The sequence below is a fragment of the Bombus vosnesenskii genome, unplaced genomic scaffold, assembly GCF_011952255.1.
Source record: "Bombus vosnesenskii isolate JDL3184/JDL3185 unplaced genomic scaffold, Bvos_JDL3184-5_v1.1 scf7180000016274, whole genome shotgun sequence".
Lineage (NCBI taxonomy): Eukaryota > Metazoa > Arthropoda > Insecta > Hymenoptera > Apidae > Bombus > Bombus vosnesenskii.
In genome coordinates this window covers 1,972,989-1,990,155 of record NW_022884343.1, presented here as the reverse complement: position 1 = coordinate 1,990,155, position 17,167 = coordinate 1,972,989, and the positions used below count along the sequence as shown (strand labels likewise).

Sequence of the window (17,167 nt, the reverse complement as noted above, 5' to 3'; positions counted from 1 at the left end):
GTATAGGATTTTTGAATGTATAAATTCAAATATGTATCTTATTAAATATCTTATATTTGTCTTTTGATCATTCCTCCTGGTTTTAATGAATAAACAAATTATTGTGAAAAGAAGCTATTGTAACATTACAGTGATTTAAATAATGATTTATTTCATTCGATTAAATAAAATTTTTATGAATCTGATAGTATAATATACAGATGTATTTATATTTACTTATTCTCATACTTACTTCTGTTTATCTTTCTAAGGTTCTCTTTCTCCCTGTTCCTCTCTCTTTCCCCTGAAACTCTATACACAGGATCATCCTCCTGTTTACCTTCGAAGTCAACGGTCTCTTTATCTTGATCGTGTGGCATTATGCGAGCAAAACTAAGGAACAGAAAGAAAAACAGAAAACGTGTAGAATTATCGATTATTTTGACAGCCGAAGTATTTTATTAAATTAGACTAAACCAAAAGTATAGATTATAGATGAATAGTGTATTTAAAATACATGTGTGTGTGTGTGTGTGTATGAGCGTATTTATGCGTTTCTCTCGAGCTCGTAGAGTGTATGAAAAATTCAAATTTCTCAGCTTTCACAAATTTAAAGTACTGTTTTAATTGTTTGTGAATTGAAAATTTGTTTGACGAAAGAGTAAGTACTAATTTTATTTTGATTCTTTTAAAAGGAAACTACTAATTAACCTAAGGAATTAGAATATAGCTTCATTTATATAAAATTTCAATATCTTCTTTAGTAGAATACTAATTTTAGATTTAAAACCTTTTTAATCTTTATATTTATACAATCTAATAAATTAATTATTAAATGGGAAAAAGTTTCAATATCTTTAAATATCTTCTTCAGTACATCTCTTCAATATTTCTTCAAAAGAAGATTAATTTTACATTTTACTTTAACATTTATACTTTGTATAGTTTATATATTTATATATTTATTGCCATCAATTGTTAAATCATTTGGAAGTATTCTTTGAAGAAGAAATTTACTAGATATCTCTAAATGTGTAATTACTGGTTAGTAATGTTATTTATTTCGGTGTGTTCATTCATCAATTAGCGGTGTAACTTGTTTAACCCAACATGAATCATGCGTTCCTAGTAGAATTACTATAATCATTAGAGGAAGAGAATTTCATTGTATCACGTTGTGTCATATATAATCTGGAGCATTTCTTGCCTCTCCCCACCATCTTCTTTTGTGTTTTCATACGCATAGTGCAGGCGTAATCACCTCGCCATAGTGAATTAACTTATGTTTCAATTATCAAAATGTAAGCTAAAAATTTTAGAAGACAATCACATTTAGAAAACCGATAAAATGACAGATTCATTCAGAAAAACTCATGAGTTCTCCGTTGCTAGAATGAATAACAGATAATCTCCTATATTTAGTCATGAACACATTGTACATTTTTCCTAAAATTATCTTCAACTATCTTCACTGATGAAGACTGTCAAGTTCTTCATTCCTACTTTTATCAAATCTTTTTGCATAATCTTTTAACTTCAAATTTTTTAATTTTTCTTTCTTCTTCGTTATTAATTCCAATTGTTAATTACACTTAACTCTTCTAATTCTTCTGCCTCCTAAATTATGAAATATTCCTTCCTTTCTCATTGTTAATTTTTTCAGAGTCTGCTTGCTACTTATAACAAAAATGATATAAATGAAAGTGTCAGAGATGTAGAACTTAGAGGAATATTGTTGATTTACAACCCTCTAAATGGTAACCGGTTGAATCCCGTTCCAACTGACTGCAAACATGGTTTTCATGTATACTCTGGTTGGTGTCGATTTTTCATGTTCCAATCTTCAGCATACAGAGCGGGTAGTGGTAGTTTATCAGCTCTCTTTATCGAGGAAACCATTGCAATCGCGAGTTTGCTCCTGCAACTGTTCATGGTATCTCTTGACATTCTTCATAAAGTATGTTTTCGAGTACGAGTTACTTCATGGAAGCTGTGGAGGATAAGGACATGGAAATGGTAAGTTTATTAAAGAAAATGAGCGAAGAATCGGAGAAAATAGTAACTTGTTACACAAAATTATAATTTAGAGCATTTTTCCCTTCTTTAAATATGACATTTTCCATTTTAGTCTCTTTTGGTGTTTTACAAAAGTGGAATAATTACTTAGAAGTGTCTGCAATTGTACTTTTCAGCTGTTTTAGTATTCTGGTAATAGAATTGGTCATAATTTCTGCTTCTACATTTCTTTTTAAATTTCCCTATTAAAATTATATAATGAGGTATTAAAATATTAAAATATTCCTAAACTTGAATTCTTTTCTTTTTCAGCATTTTGCATTAGTATTTCCTATAATATCTTCTTGAATTTTTGCTTTGTAACTATATTAGAATTTGTTTTTCTTCTTAATACTTTACATTAGTATTTTTCATAATTTCTCCTTTCCTCATTTCTTCTTGAATTTGTCCTGCAATTATAGCAGAATATTCTTCAGTTAGACTTTCCTTTTCTTCAATATCTTTGCATTATAATGTTGAACAAAGGAAAAGAAGAAGAAAAAGAAAACGAAAAATAAAGAAGATTTAGAATACTCTTCTGCTCAACTCTTCTTCATTTTTGGAAGCATTGGATTAAATTTCTACGTAATACATGATTTCTTCGTTTCTCCTACCATTACATTTCTTTCTTTTGCGTTTTGTGATTGTATAGTAAGAGCTTTGTATACTTGATGGACATATTGTAGTATTTGCTGTAATTATAAATAGATAGCTAACACCATTTGCGGCAAATATCTTATTATCAAATTGCGTCAAACCATGACGACTATCGATTGCCATTAACATAATTTTTCCCGTGTCTACGATGCATAACAGCTGTTTAGCATTTGAATTGGCAAATTCATCAATAAACAGAGAAACCGTGTGTAATTTTATCATGTTTATCTCCAATCTGGAGCAACAGTTCTACGAAATTATAAGGAAAATAAAAGAAAGATTCGGTAGCAATTGGATCGTCGATAACAAAAATTAAAAGAAGATTTTATCAGCGTTAAGCGTCCGTTTATTCTAAGTTAAGTCTATTATTCTATGTCAAACTTTACTAATTAAAAGTAATTTCTAAGTTATGACGTTGACTGTCTTCGCTTAATTATGAATAATAAGTCTGTCATTGAGAATTTAGGAAGATCACGGTGTCTTCCACATAAACATGGATCAATTAAATTAATCTTCAAAATTACATAAGATACATTCTGCTTTAAAGAAGATATAATAACATTAAATACAAGTTTTCATTTCTTCTTTCGATGTTTTCCTTTCTACTAAAATTTTTCCTTAAATTCTCTACTTTCTCTTCTTTTCTAAATTTTTTTCTTTTAAAAGTCTCTTCTTTCTTTCTTCTTTGTTTCTTGTGCCACGTTTTGCTTGGTATAATGATATAACGATATAAAATTCTTACTAGGATAATTTGATTAAAGCACGAGAATCAATGGGATGTCAATAGAGTGTCACGGAGAAGAGTTTTCAAAAAAAAGTTAAAAAGTTTGAAAAATTGGAAACGCCACCTAACCAACAATTTTTCTAATTTCTCTAAGAACAAAAATCTACCTATTCAATATTCCATCCTCAAAGTATCAAATTAATATTACCAAAATTTAGAAGACATAATCTACATTCTACATCTTACCATTTTCATTTAATTAACAATTTTATATTACACCCTCGCCCCACTTCGCCTCATAGCTTAAAGTATCATGTCTTTACCCTAAACACACGTAGGCCACTTAATAACAGCGTAATTATCGTGGTCATAAGTATCGTTTTCATAAGTCCGCAGAATGGAAGAAACTCGCAGTCCTGGAAGGGGCTGGTTCATATAAATGGACACATGTGACAATTAAAACGACAGTCTGAAATCGTTCTCCGCTTAATCCGCCGGCTCCGTTCCAAACAAGACGCGTGAAACTGAGAGTCCCAATTAATTAGTCAGCTAAAGTTTCTCGTCACGACTTCTTCAATTCCATCTGGGATAATTCTGAAGAGCTAGTTTGATCCGTTGCTCGCTAAAAAATCCGAGCATATATGCGTTACGTCAGGAAGGCTAGCAGCAAGATTATACAGCTGCAATTTCGTACCTTTCTACCAACTACACGACATCACTAGCGCCTTAGACCATCATTTTCATATTTTTCTTTGTATATCTTCTTCTCTTCTTTTTCTTATTTTTCCATCTTGGGAAGGTGGACTACGTTTGGGTTATCTAGAAGTTGTTAACAGGTAAGATATTGTTTTGCAAATCTTTCTTGATATTTTGAGTGGTTTTTTTTAAAGGTGTCTATAAGTTTTAATAGAATAAAAAAGTAAAATTTTTAATTCTGAAGATATTTTTGTTGTTTGTGTACTGAGTAGTTTTTTAAAAGTATCTGTCGGCTTTTGTATAGGTAAGGGTAAGCTTTTAAAGTAAAATGGTAAGATTTTTAATTTTGAAAATTTTTTTAATTTCTTCAATGGTTTTGGTAAAATTTTAATTTGATGCCCCTACTAAAGTGAAGAAGTAAAATTTAATTTTGAAAATATTCTTTATTATATCCTAAATGATTGTTTAATGTTTGTTGTCTTCAGTAAGATTGGAGGCATAGTTTTTCTTGAAGAAGTTAAACGTTTCGGGTAAAATGCTTTGAAAGTTATTGAGCATAAGATTTTAAGGTATCAATAGTTTGAAAATGTTGTTACTCTTGAAAATTTCTTGGCAAGATATTTCAAAATGTATAGAAACAAAAATTTACAGAATTTGGAGAATTTGTATAAATTTTCAGAAATTAAGATACCTAAAAAATTATAAAATTTATAAAAAAATTCACAAAGATCAGAAAATCTATAAAAAATCATAGGAAGAGAAAACAAGTATCACAAAATTCATAAAAGTAATAAAACGATTAATTTATGGAAAAGTTGCACATTCTACAGTAATAAGTTGTTAAAATTGAGTTGAAATACAAGGCAGATGTCATGAAAAGAATAAATAACGTGGTATTACCTCCTTCATTCATTTAGCTATCCTATAAGAGGCGATAATATTTACGGATATCTGATTCCCTTTGCGATTATCAAAGGAAGGTCCTGTATTTCCGCTTGTGAGCTTTTAAATGGATTACAATACAAATCATAAAAATTTACTAGTGATAGCGTCATGTTTTACAATTTTTGAAATCCAGATTCCACACTTAAACCTCCTCTTTCACAAAAGTACTCCAAAAATGAAATCTACATACAAAAAAGTTCTCTGTCATTTTTCATTTTTCACTTTATATAATATCTAATATTTAAAAAATAAGTTTGATTTTTATGGGTCTTTTATTGAAGAAAATATTTAGGTTTGGGATTCAGATTCTAAAATTTACATAAAATAATTTCAGATATTAGCATAAAATGAAAAATGGGTAATGAAGGATAAAATAGAAATTTGTAGAGGAATAAATTTATAGAAAGTCACCAAAAACCAGGGAATCTATAGAAAATAAGAATTAGAAATATAAAATAAAATATAGAAATAGAAAATTTGTGGGAATTTATAGCAGAACAAACGTACAAAAATTAAAAAATTTATGGACACATTCATCCAATTAAAAAATGAAGAGATATTTATAAATTGCATAAGACAAAATATAGCAACTGAATACTTCATAAACTAAAGAAGAAAGCATAAAAAATATCCAAAATTCAATAAAAAGAAAGAAAGAAGAGATATGCAAAATTGATTTGAAAGTGTTCTTATATTGACTTGAAATGCAATGGAAGATTTTCATGTGCATAAAATTGTTTACATATGAATATGATAGAAGATGTGACTATGATTCCTTGTTTAATTACATGTTCCTCCTGAGTTTGAACAAATTGGACCCATTTGTTTTTGACTTAAATTTGTTTTTGACTTTTGATTTGTTTTGGCTAGGGTCAACCAGATTCCTTAATGATGATCGAACGCCGGTGTTAATAGTCACAACTACGGTGCAAATCCTTCTAAACAATTACACTATTGGTGAGACATGATATACGTTCAATAATCGTTCCATTCCAACCAAAGCACACATACAACACACACTTTGCTTATGTAAGAAAGAATCAAGTTGACTAAACGATTACTAAGCCCATTTGGTCTGTGTATTCATACTGGATCGATCGACACGAGCAATTGTTAGTTAAGTATTTAGGTTTCAATGCAGCCGATAAACACAGATCTGTAACAAATGAAACAAGAAAATGTAATTTGTTTTGAGATACATGCTTTTATATATGGAGGAAGAGATGGAATTTTGAGGAATTCCTTTGAGAATTATTTTCTTCTTTGAAAGATTAATTTTTGTAAGTCTTGGAAATTTCTTCGAAAATTATTTTGTTCTTTGACAGATTGATCTGTAAAATAATATTTTATGGCAATATTTTTTAATAATATACTGATACCGAGATTTTGAGATATTTCAGAATTTTGGGAAGACAAAGATTCAAGGGGAAGAAATTTTGGGGAATTTCATAGAAAATCATTCTGTTCTTTGGAAGATTAGATTGAAGAAGATATAATTATATAATATAACTATCTCAAAATAATGTTTTGTGAGAATTTTCTACCAATGTTTTGATACCAATCTTCAATAATAAATTTTAAAAATGAAAATCGAAATTGAAAATTAAAAAGAAATTGATTATGGACTGATTGAAAGGAAAAATCAGTTGTTATGTTTTTTACATATTTAATAATTTACGTGATACCGCAGATATGTAAAATGATATGGAAACCGATCATATAATGGAAATCAATCTGGGTAGCGCAGAAGTATCGGCTAGCTACGTTTTCCACGTGATTGTAGATCTATAGAAAACACACGATCGAGTGTCAATAAATCAAGCTCAAGGACGGAAAATGCCGAGTACAATTGACATTTGCTTCAATTAGTCTTACTTATATTTCCTGTATCTTCATAATCGATATTTATTATATTTTTAGTAAATTTGAATTTAAAAAATTTTTTACAACTCGTTTAATAAAAATTTACTTATCAGAGTAAAATTTTCTACTTATCAGAGATTCAAAATTTGTGGAAATTTATAGAGAAAGAAATATACAGTAATTAGAAAATCTATGAGCACGTTTCTTCACTTAAAAAATGTAGAAAATAGTATAAAAGTTTAATACTCTCAAAAGTTAAAAATATTCAAAATGAAAAGAAGAAACTATATCAAAATAACATCCTAACTTCCGATTTATTTCAAAAGAAGAAAAACAGCTACAACTCACATTTATGAGAAAATTCTCTTTTTGTATTCAAGCTCCTGAAAAATGAGGTCGCGTGTTTTGGTACTATTCTTCTGTCTGGCGATTTCTTCAGCAGAACAGCGGCCATCCGCAGAGACAAAAGAAGAATGCATAGAAAACCATCCCGTCCTTCTCTACTATTTTTCATGGGCCGACTATATGGTGTTGGCTGCTATGTTGGTAATCTCATGCCTAATAGGTACTTTCTATGGTTTCTTCGCTAAGAAGCAGGAAACTAGCCAGGACTTCCTGCTTGGTGGCTCAAGCATGGGAACGTTGCCTATGGCGATGTCACTGGCTGCTAGTTTTATTACGGCTATTGAACTTCTGGGAAATCCTGCCGAAATGTATGAACAGGTATATTTTTTTAAAAGGGTATGATTCTATACAGTAGATTTAGATTTATTTTGGAAAATAAATTTTTTAATTAATTTTATGAATATAATTTAGAGATCCATGGATTTCTAATTATACAGATCTTCTTACTTTTTGGTGATTAAACATTTATATCCAATATACTGACTCATCAAATTCTAACTGCACTACAGTTATTATGATAAAACGTTTGTTTGAAAAATTACAGGGTACTCAATTCTGGATGACATGTCTGTCTTTTATTTTGGTTGTACCCATTACCTCCTGCCTATACCTGCCGGTTTACATGAAACTAAGATTAACCTCGAGCTATGAGTATCTTAATCTTCGTTTCAACCGGCATTGCAGACTACTTGCCGGAGGTCTTTACATGCTGCAGATGATCTTCTATACATCTGTAGCTGTATATGCGCCAGCGTTAGCTTTAAGTCACGGTGAGCTTCAATGAAACGTGATACGACTCGACTAATCCGCGCCCTCTCGTAATTAATGTGCCTTCTCTTCTTACAGTCACGGGCCTCAATACTTACATAGCCGTCACTCTAGTCTACGTAGTCTGTATCTTCTACGCCTCACAGGTATCTATCCTTCACTTTGATTAATTCGAAGATATATTTTTCAAGTTCCTTTGTTTTTTTTTTTTTTAGTTTCTTCTTTGTTTTCTTCCCATTTCTCTTCTTTCAAATCTTCTACCCTTTTTTCTAAGCGTTTTTTTTTCATTTTCTTCTTTCATTTTTATTTTTATTTTATTTTATTATTCTTATTATATCCATTCTAGGGTGGAATGAAGGCCGTCATAATGACGGACACCTTCCAAGCAGCGGTGCTCCTCGGCTCCCTCTTCCTAATCGTTGGATGTGGTCTTTCTTGGGAAGGAGGACCTTCCTTAGTATGGCAAGTCAACGAACAATCTGGAAGAATGGAATTCTTTAACATGGACCCCAGTCCAACTGTCCGACATAGCTTCTGGAGCGTGGTAATTGGTGGGACCATTTACTGGACCAGCATGTTCTGTAGCAATCAAGCTTCCGTCCAAAAGTACCTTAGCGTAGAAAACATTGGTCAAGTTAGAACGTAAATATATTCAAAAATTTATTAAATAAATAAAAAATTTACATATCTTCAGTTTCATATTGCTTTAATTTACCATTCTATTCCAGAGCCTTATGGGTATCAGCTTTTGGTATGATTATAATATATACCGTAAACTTCTTGACTGGTATGGTGCTCTATAGCACTTACAAAGACTGTGATCCTCTACTAGCTGGCTATATAAGTGGCCAGGATCAATTGTTGCCACTATACGTCATGAATTTCATGGGTAGTCTCAAGGGAGTGCCTGGTTTTTTTGTTGCTGGGATCTTCGCTGCCTCATTGGGGTATGTTGAATAACTTTTTCTGTATGTTGCATATCCTTTTCCTAATTAATAAGATAGCTGGGTTAATATTTAAAGAAGAAATATTTAGATAAAATTTGTAACGATTCCAAACTGAAGAAAATATATCTTGGAAAATGTTTTAGAACTGTGGCAAGTGCTCTGAATTCCCTGGCGGCCATAACCTGTGAAGACATTCTCCAAGGGGTACTCAAGATGGAAATGCCAGCCAGGAAGGGTGCAATTTATGCTAGGTGGATTAGTATCTTTTTTGGAGCGCTTAGTTTCACTTTGGTTTTTGTCGTAGAACGACTTGGCAGCGTTCTTCAGGTATCAATTTCTTCATATACCATTCTTTTTCTTCAAAATCTCTATAAAGTAATTGCTCTATCAAATTTAATCCATAACAATAATTTTCCCATGAGTTTGTGCTAAATTTCTAACATAATATATTTAGTGTGAACTTACTTTTTTGACATGATGGTGGATGAAAATTAATTTTGCAGGTCGCACTTTCGTTCAATGGCATGGTCGGGGGTATTACCCTGGGATTATTTTCTTTGGGAATGTTTATTCCATGGGCAAATGCCAAAGGAGCAATTGTTGGTGCCATCACCAGTATGGTAATTGTCCTTTGGATTGGCCTGGGAGCTCAAATTGCTTTACTAAATGGTCAAATTCACCTAGACAACAAGCCAGTGTCAGTCGATGCTTGCCCATGCATTAACACTACAGACATAAACCTAAAACAATCAAATGACTACAATGATGAAGTTTACTCCATATATAAGGTACTTATTTTATTATTTTCCTATAATTCTATTTATTTGTTTCTCTTAGTAGCTTCTGACCTTTATATTTCCACTAGAACAAAGACCTTAATGATAATTAATTATTTAGTTTTTAAAACTTTAATTTTCGTTCCGTTTATTTTTAGATCAGTTATCTATGGTACAGTGGAATAGGTTGCATCCTGACAATGTTGGTAGGCGTGATTGTGAGCTGTTTTACAGGTTTTCAGAACTCAGCAGACCTCGACCAGAACCTCCTGAGTCCACCCATTGCTTCTTTGTTGTGTATGAAAACAAAACCATGTGCCAATAATGTCCATGGTATCACAAACTTTGGTCTGGAGTTGGACGATGAAAAATCTCAGGTGGAAAATACTAAAAGTCCAAAGATATGAAGAATAATACCTATTAGTACATTTAGGGAAGATTTTAGGAACTGAAACTTCCTCTTGAGATTATAGGATTATGAGAGCGATCAGATTATTTTAAAGAGTTATGGGAATATTCCAAAGAATTTGTCCAAAAGGCAGCAGTTCCTAATTGCAACAGTATATTCTCTATTTTTATTTCTTTAAGGTTGTTTTCTATAGTCAGTTAGGGAAGATCTGCGCTGACTGCACTAGAAAAGTCTACGTGTTAGTTTTTAACAAAAGAAACTTGCTAAATAGCAAAATGATAAGTGCAGAAATGATTAGAACACTTTTGAGAATTAATTTTGTTGTCTCTTGCTAGGGTTTCATAATTCATTATAAGTTTGCAAAGTACAATCATAGATTGCTTCATTCTGATTATGGTGCTTACATAAGGCTCGAAGAGAAGAAGAACAACTAAAATATTGACTATTAAGAAGTACTTCTACCTTGACAACTGAAGAATAGATGAGAAGATTCTGAATTACAAACTTAAAGTTTTGAAACCTAAACAGGACAGAGTGAAGCATTACAAACAGACAAGCCAAAGTAACAAAACTCTTTCAAAGAGATTCAATTAAGAATACTTTTTAGAGTATGAAGTATCTTACTTTTTATACTTTTAGTGTATCATGAAGAAGATAGTATTTAAAAAATATTGATGAAGAAAAAAAATCTTAGTAGCTTAGAGAAGGACCATGGATACTTACATACTTAAGGATACTCAGAGAAGACTCCTTGCCAGGAGACGACTCGGGATTGTGTAGAATAGCGTATTTATGGCAGTAATTATTGATATAGTACTTACTTTAAATTGTGAATTTCAACCATTCCTGAGCAAGAAACCTCCTCGCGGGCGGTTGCAATAATTAAAAATTAATCACTAGGAAATTCTATCTGTAAGTTTTTATCATGTTTAAAGAAATACATTATTCTATTATTTTTATTTTTATATTCATACTTTTAATGTAAGTGGAGGCAACTGTTATTTTACATTTGAAGAATCTTCTTCGTTTTAATATGAAAAGATTATTTACTTTTTAAAAGTAAAATTTTCCAGTTGATGTTTTATCAGTATGTTAAAGGTTTAACGAGTGTAATTTTTTCTTTTCTTTCGTAAAGAAAAGAATTTTTATACTTTTCTTCATCTCTTCAAGCACCAATCCCGCCCTGAGAAGCTTCTACCGCGTGAAACGTCAACGATTCGTTTAGGAATCTTCTTTTTGACGCCTTGTTAACTCTGGAATGGTTTTTCTCCTCTTCTTTTTTATTCTTCGCTTTTTTCTTCTCTTCTTTTTTTATATTGTGGAGATGAAAAATCATTCTTTCACTTGACTGCGGATCTGTACTTCGTTTCTTCCGAGTATTTAAGTAGCTGAGAATATACGTGAATATATTTTAAGTAAGTTTCTTCATTATTAGATAAAGTATTTGAATATGAATATTTGTGTATATAAGAAGAGAAATGTATTGGGTAGCTTTGTTACACTTGTCAGTCTTCATTTCTTAATTTCTATTCCTTTCCTGTGTAATATTCCTCTATTATTATACGTAATCATATATTAATTTAAATATGCGAGTTTTTGGGTGTGAATCTTTATGTATTAATTTAATAGAACTTTTTCTTAGCTCTCCTTTCATTGTCTCAAAAAGAAATCTAATTTTAAATAAGAAAAGATGTAATAAAAAGTGAGTGACAAAAATAAATACTTTCAAGAAATCTAGATATTATAATTATAAATTAGATATTAAATAGAAGCATTTCCCTAAGAATAATAAAATTCCAAAAATAAGAGGGAAAGGACTGGAAAGAAGATATTTTTCTTCTTTTCTTTAATGAAATCTTCTTAATTCTCTCATTTACTCCGATTGATAATAAATGTCTACAGATTTATATGCTTATGAACATAATTTAAAAAATGGAATCCAGATACAAAATTATTTTATTATATTTCAATATTTCATATATGTTTGGGTATCATATGTATTCTCTTCACTTTTACACAAACAACTAAGAGGTCATTGCTCTAAGGAGAGCCAAAAGCTGGTCCAGAAAATTAATCAGAGGAACAAGAAGCTGTGGTCCAACTTTTACCACTACAGTTCAATCAGGAGACAGAGAATATGCATCTGTGATAAGAGGAACAGTGACGGAGACGGCGATGAAAGTGGAACAGGGAACGCCATTGGGAGAGGAGAGAGAGAGAGAGCGAGAGAGAGCTATAGAGAAAGGACACGACAGTGAAAGTGGATCAATACGCAGTTAACGTTTCGCCAGGCAACGTGCAGCCAGAGTTCTGCTTGATATTCGTGTTTTTGTCAAAGAACAGAGAGTTATTAGTGCAGCAAATAGACTTTGTGCAGTGTCATCATCATAAATTGTCTTGTTACACTAAATTACTTCATTATTAATATTGTGTCGTTAATTTATACTCCATTTCTTACTCAATGTTTCTTACCAAGTGCATACAAGCTCTGAATACATTTGTAGGATTGTTGTTATTAGCTTGAATTGTTTTGACGCGTGTTGAGTCATGAGTATCTATGGTGCAGTGTCATCAGTGATAATGTTTAACGTAAGGACCTATGAGTGATTGTTAGCAATGATTTCTGAGAGGCTGGATAGGTAGTCACAGTGATGATAATTGAAGATTAAATGTAGAAATGGAAAGCTTCAAGTTCTGGGGCTGCATAATGGTATGTGGTGGTCTTGCATTGTAAAGGGAGAACCAGCCATGTATCTTTCCTATTTTGTAAGTAGATTATGTAGTTTTCTCATTCTTTTTTCTATGTTCCAAAAGACTTTCTTAATAAAGGCAGTAATTAGACTATTTCAATGCTGTTTCCTGCTGTGAAATAAGAAAATCATAGAATATTTAATAAAAATTCCAAATATAAGCAGATAAATAATAAAATTTTTCTGAGAAGAACTCTTCAAATGAAATTTTTATTTCACTTATCTCAATGCTTCCTGAATAGGTACACAAAGTCACCTTCAAGTCAGATTTACGGTGCTTCCGTTTTCTCCGTTGGACCATTCTAGTGCCTCTCGTTATTTATTTGTCCCTGCTCTTCTTCAAGTACAACAGAAACGTGCCCCTAAGGAGTCTGACGTCCACCACCGCTGTACAAGATAACAAAGGATTCATGATTGAGAATCTTTTCATAGAGCTGGAAGCAGTGACGGCCGACAAGAGGGATTTGGAACATTATAAAGAAATTGATAAGAATATCAAGGACGTGGAGGAGGCAGAGAATCAGGAGAATCCAAGAACTTTGCTGGAGAATATCTTTCAAAGAGCTGATACTGATCAGGATCAATTGTTGGACATCCAAGAATTGGCTAGATGGATTCATACGAAAATTACCGAGCATATCAGCCGAGCCATGAAAGAGAATGTTGGTTTATTTACCGCTATAGATAATAATCCGCGGAATGGTGAGTAATTTTTATTGTACAGATCAGTTTAAATGTAGATTTTGGAGATTTAGGATACAAATTTAAAAGAAGATATTCTTCTTTATAGAGAAGACACAAGTGTCACTTGAATGTAGAAGAATACAGAACAAATAAATATATAATAATTTCTAAAAAAAAAAAAATATCTAAAAACTATTCTAATTCTACGAAAAATTTTAAAAACATTGAAAAACAATAATTTTTTCCTGAGAATACAAGAAGAAAGGAGACTATACACTAACTAAACTTTAAGCTCAACTGTGATATAAATACTAATCCTTTAATTATACAAAATTGAATAGAAAGTAAATTATTTCAAGAAAAATTTCAAAATTTCAAAACTAAAATCAGTGTAATTCAAAATCAATGTAAAATATTCAATGTTTTCAGTTTATCTAGACGATAAATGTTAAATTAATGGCCAGTAGAAAGTAGATATGAAAGAGAATGTAAAATTGTACGTTCCCTCTGAATATTCCAGGCGAGATCTCATGGGAAGAGTATCACGCGCACTTTCTCAGGTCCCACGGATTTCCCGAGAGCTATGTGAGCTCGCATGACAAGAAACACAGCGATATGTCGCGTACCTTAAAAGAGAGTATAATGAGAGACAGAGCTAGATGGGCGGAAGCGGCAAGAAATGATCCGGAGAGATTGGCACTCGACGAGTTTCTGGCTTTCACCCACCCTGAGAGCAGTCATAGGGCCTTACTGCAAATGGTGGAAGATCTATTTGAGAAGTTTGGTATGGACACTTCGTATTTTATCTGGAAACGTAATTTTTTAACTTTTATGAGTGAATTTTAATTTCTGGCTGTTTTTACAATTATTATTTTAAACATTTAATTTTAAAGATTCTTTTAGTGTGCTACATCATTTTTGGTCTTTTCAAGGTCAAAGATAACTAACAATTTTCCTAATTCCCTTTTTATACTAATTTTTTATAGTATCAATGCTTTTTTCTCTTCATAATATTAACATTAACAATTTCTGCAATTTTACTTCTATTCTCAGTAATCTAAATTATTTTCAATGTTTTTGTATTATTAATAATGTTAAGAATAATGATTCTGTACCGATAGAATAATAATTTACATCATTCTTCTATCTTTTTTCTATTTTAGACCGCGATGGGGATGAACAGTTGACAGAAGATGAATTCTCGGATTTACCCTCAGAAGGGATGGGTCTGGACTTGAAGGAAGACAAACGAGAAGCGGTAGGCGGAAGTGACGACAGGCGGAAGGAGTTCAGACATCTTATTGACAAGAACAAAAATGGAAAAGCCGATAGAACAGAACTTCTGGTAATAAATCTGAATCTGCCATTTTCAGGGGCACATTTATTAAATTTATTAAGCATATATTTATACATATTAAGGGAAACAAATTTTTGTTGAACTTTTTCATTTTTATTGTTTTTCATTAATTTTTTAATTAAAATTCTATTCCAGATGTATATAGACCCAAGAAATCCAAGGCACGCGATACAAGAAGCCCAACATTTAATAAGTGTGTCAGATACGAATCTCGACGAGAAATTGAACCTATCCGAGATTCTGAGCAAAATGGACCTGTTCCTGGGTAGTAAAATGGTAGACACGGAAAGAAGTTTCCACGACGAGTTTTAATTGCTCAAGATTGAAAAAAGAGACTCAATGTTTAAGTAAAGAGAAGAGGACAACTGCTTTAATTTTCTAAAGCAAAATGGAACGTACTCTCCAAAATTGGGCGCCATTTTTTATTGTTAGGAACCTAACCTTATTGTTGACAGTAACCTAACCTCCTAATCGATAGCGACACATAATGATAGCGTTGTTTTTATATGAAATTTGATAAATTGTGCCCAATTTTGGTTTTCTAAAAACCTTTTCTTCAATAAGAAGAGTCTTTTACTCTTGCCGGAGCAGACAATATCTGTTTCTAAATGATACTAATACCAAATGTCTCAGTAATTTTCAATTAGATTGAGCCTTATAATCATAACTTATAAATTAAGAGTTTGAATGTTTTGTTTGGATAAGTCAAATTATTACACTTATGGGTTAAAGAACTTATTTTTCCACAAGGATAAGCATCATACTGTTTTCTCTGTTCCTCTAACCCAGGATTGATGTCTTTCTCTTTCTCTCTCTCTCTCTCTCTAATAAATAATCCAGTATTACTATTATATATTGAACTTTGTACGTTTATTGAAAAGCACAACGAAGATTTTCATGTGCTTTTAAACCGTGTCTGTGATAGTCTTTTAACGTAGAATATTATTTTCGAAATTGAGGTTAGGACGTCCATTAAGGTTATGTCTACTACTATAAGATTTTTTAAGATTATTTATTGCACTTTTCTGTTAATTCGTGATAGAACAAATTCTGAACGGGGAAAGAAAATGGACAGTAATAGTAAACTTGAAAGGAACGATGTTGAAGATATGAATCAGATTTTGAAATCCGTCCTTTCAGTGGATCTCCACGGTTATTTGTTTAACAGAAGTTTCTTCGTTAAACTTTTATAACTTGAAGAATTCTAATCATGCAAAATTTTGTCTATTATTAGATTTAATTTGCGTCTTTAAGAAGTATTTACATAAATGTGTTACATATGTAATTATAGAGGACATATATCTTACGTTGACTGAAATTTGTAGAAATAAAAATTATGAATGTTCCTCCTCGAAGAAACAATCTTGTACTTTATAAAACGTGTTTTTTTGTACATTTATGGTGGCAATAAAAATTATTTGCAAATATCAGAATATTATATATTTCTACTTAAAACAAACCGTGTGTTTCCTAATTTAATTTAAAATTCCATAAAATTTTGAGGTAACAATTGTTTAATGGGTAGGCCATGGAAATGTATACTATTTTCTAAATGTTATAAAGAATTATAATTTAGAATTATATAAAAAGTATAAAAATTGTGATTAAAATTATGCTTATAGAAAGTGTAAAAATTAAAGTCACAATTCTGCAAAAAACTTCATCAAACAGGGTACATGTCACGATAATTTATTTACATTTTAAAAAAACTCACAGCTACAAAGTCATACAAGCGATGATGCGCTCGCTAATTAGCTAGCCTTACAAATTAAATACCCTGGGCCGTTTGACAAAAGCTTAAAAATATTACACAGTACGTTCTGTCGCAGTAGTCAGTCTATAATTCATGAAGAGAGTGTTACAGCTATTCAATGAAAATTTGTTGATCAAAAATTAATTATCAAAGCTTCAGTTCACCCATAAAATAAATATTTACAATAGGATATTTGAAAACCTTCTGGTTTCCCAGTTTTATTTTCTTTTTGTCTGGGTTAATTCCAGAAAAAATGATATTGTTATTATAACGATTTTTTATAAGCATAGATTACAGAACATTCTCTTAATTTATTTGACATTTTGGATTGTTTAATTTGAAATTCTTATTTTGTCAAATATCTTTTACACTCTGATTGGAATTAATTTCTTCCCAAGA

General features: G+C 31.3%; 2 protein-coding genes across 6 annotated transcripts; both read left to right on the top strand.

Annotated features, from left to right (window-relative positions):
• Positions 1-1,971: 1,971 nt before the first annotated feature.
• Positions 1,972-11,725, top strand: LOC117242542 (sodium-coupled monocarboxylate transporter 1-like). 5 transcript variants are annotated; one of them, XR_004495287.1, is made up of 10 exons: positions 3,864-4,251; positions 7,300-7,642; positions 7,869-8,094; positions 8,171-8,238; positions 8,439-8,734; positions 8,821-9,039; positions 9,183-9,366; positions 9,543-9,827; positions 9,974-10,786; positions 10,864-11,725. XR_004495287.1 is itself a non-coding variant. In XM_033509316.1 (9 exons), exons 2-9 carry the CDS (start codon positions 7,310-7,312, stop codon positions 10,220-10,222), a joined length of 1,860 nt encoding a protein of 619 aa, XP_033365207.1. In that variant the 5' UTR covers positions 1,972-1,995; positions 7,300-7,309. The 5 variants fall into 5 exon arrangements, 4 of the variants coding, with proteins under 4 accessions (XP_033365207.1, XP_033365204.1, XP_033365205.1 ...); XM_033509316.1 differs by lacking the exons at positions 3,864-4,251; positions 10,864-11,725 and adding an exon at positions 1,972-1,995 and having other exon boundaries at positions 9,974-10,222; XM_033509313.1 differs by having other exon boundaries at positions 9,974-11,725.
• A 742-nt stretch (positions 11,726-12,467) lies between these two features.
• On the top strand, positions 12,468-16,445 carry LOC117242365 (45 kDa calcium-binding protein). The gene is made up of 5 exons (XM_033508959.1): positions 12,468-12,990; positions 13,217-13,676; positions 14,179-14,442; positions 14,822-15,003; positions 15,151-16,445. The coding sequence occupies exons 1-5, from the start codon at positions 12,937-12,939 to the stop codon at positions 15,325-15,327; spliced, it is 1,137 nt and encodes a 378-aa protein (XP_033364850.1). The 5' UTR covers positions 12,468-12,936; the 3' UTR covers positions 15,328-16,445.
• The last annotated feature ends 722 nt before the right edge of the window (positions 16,446-17,167 follow it).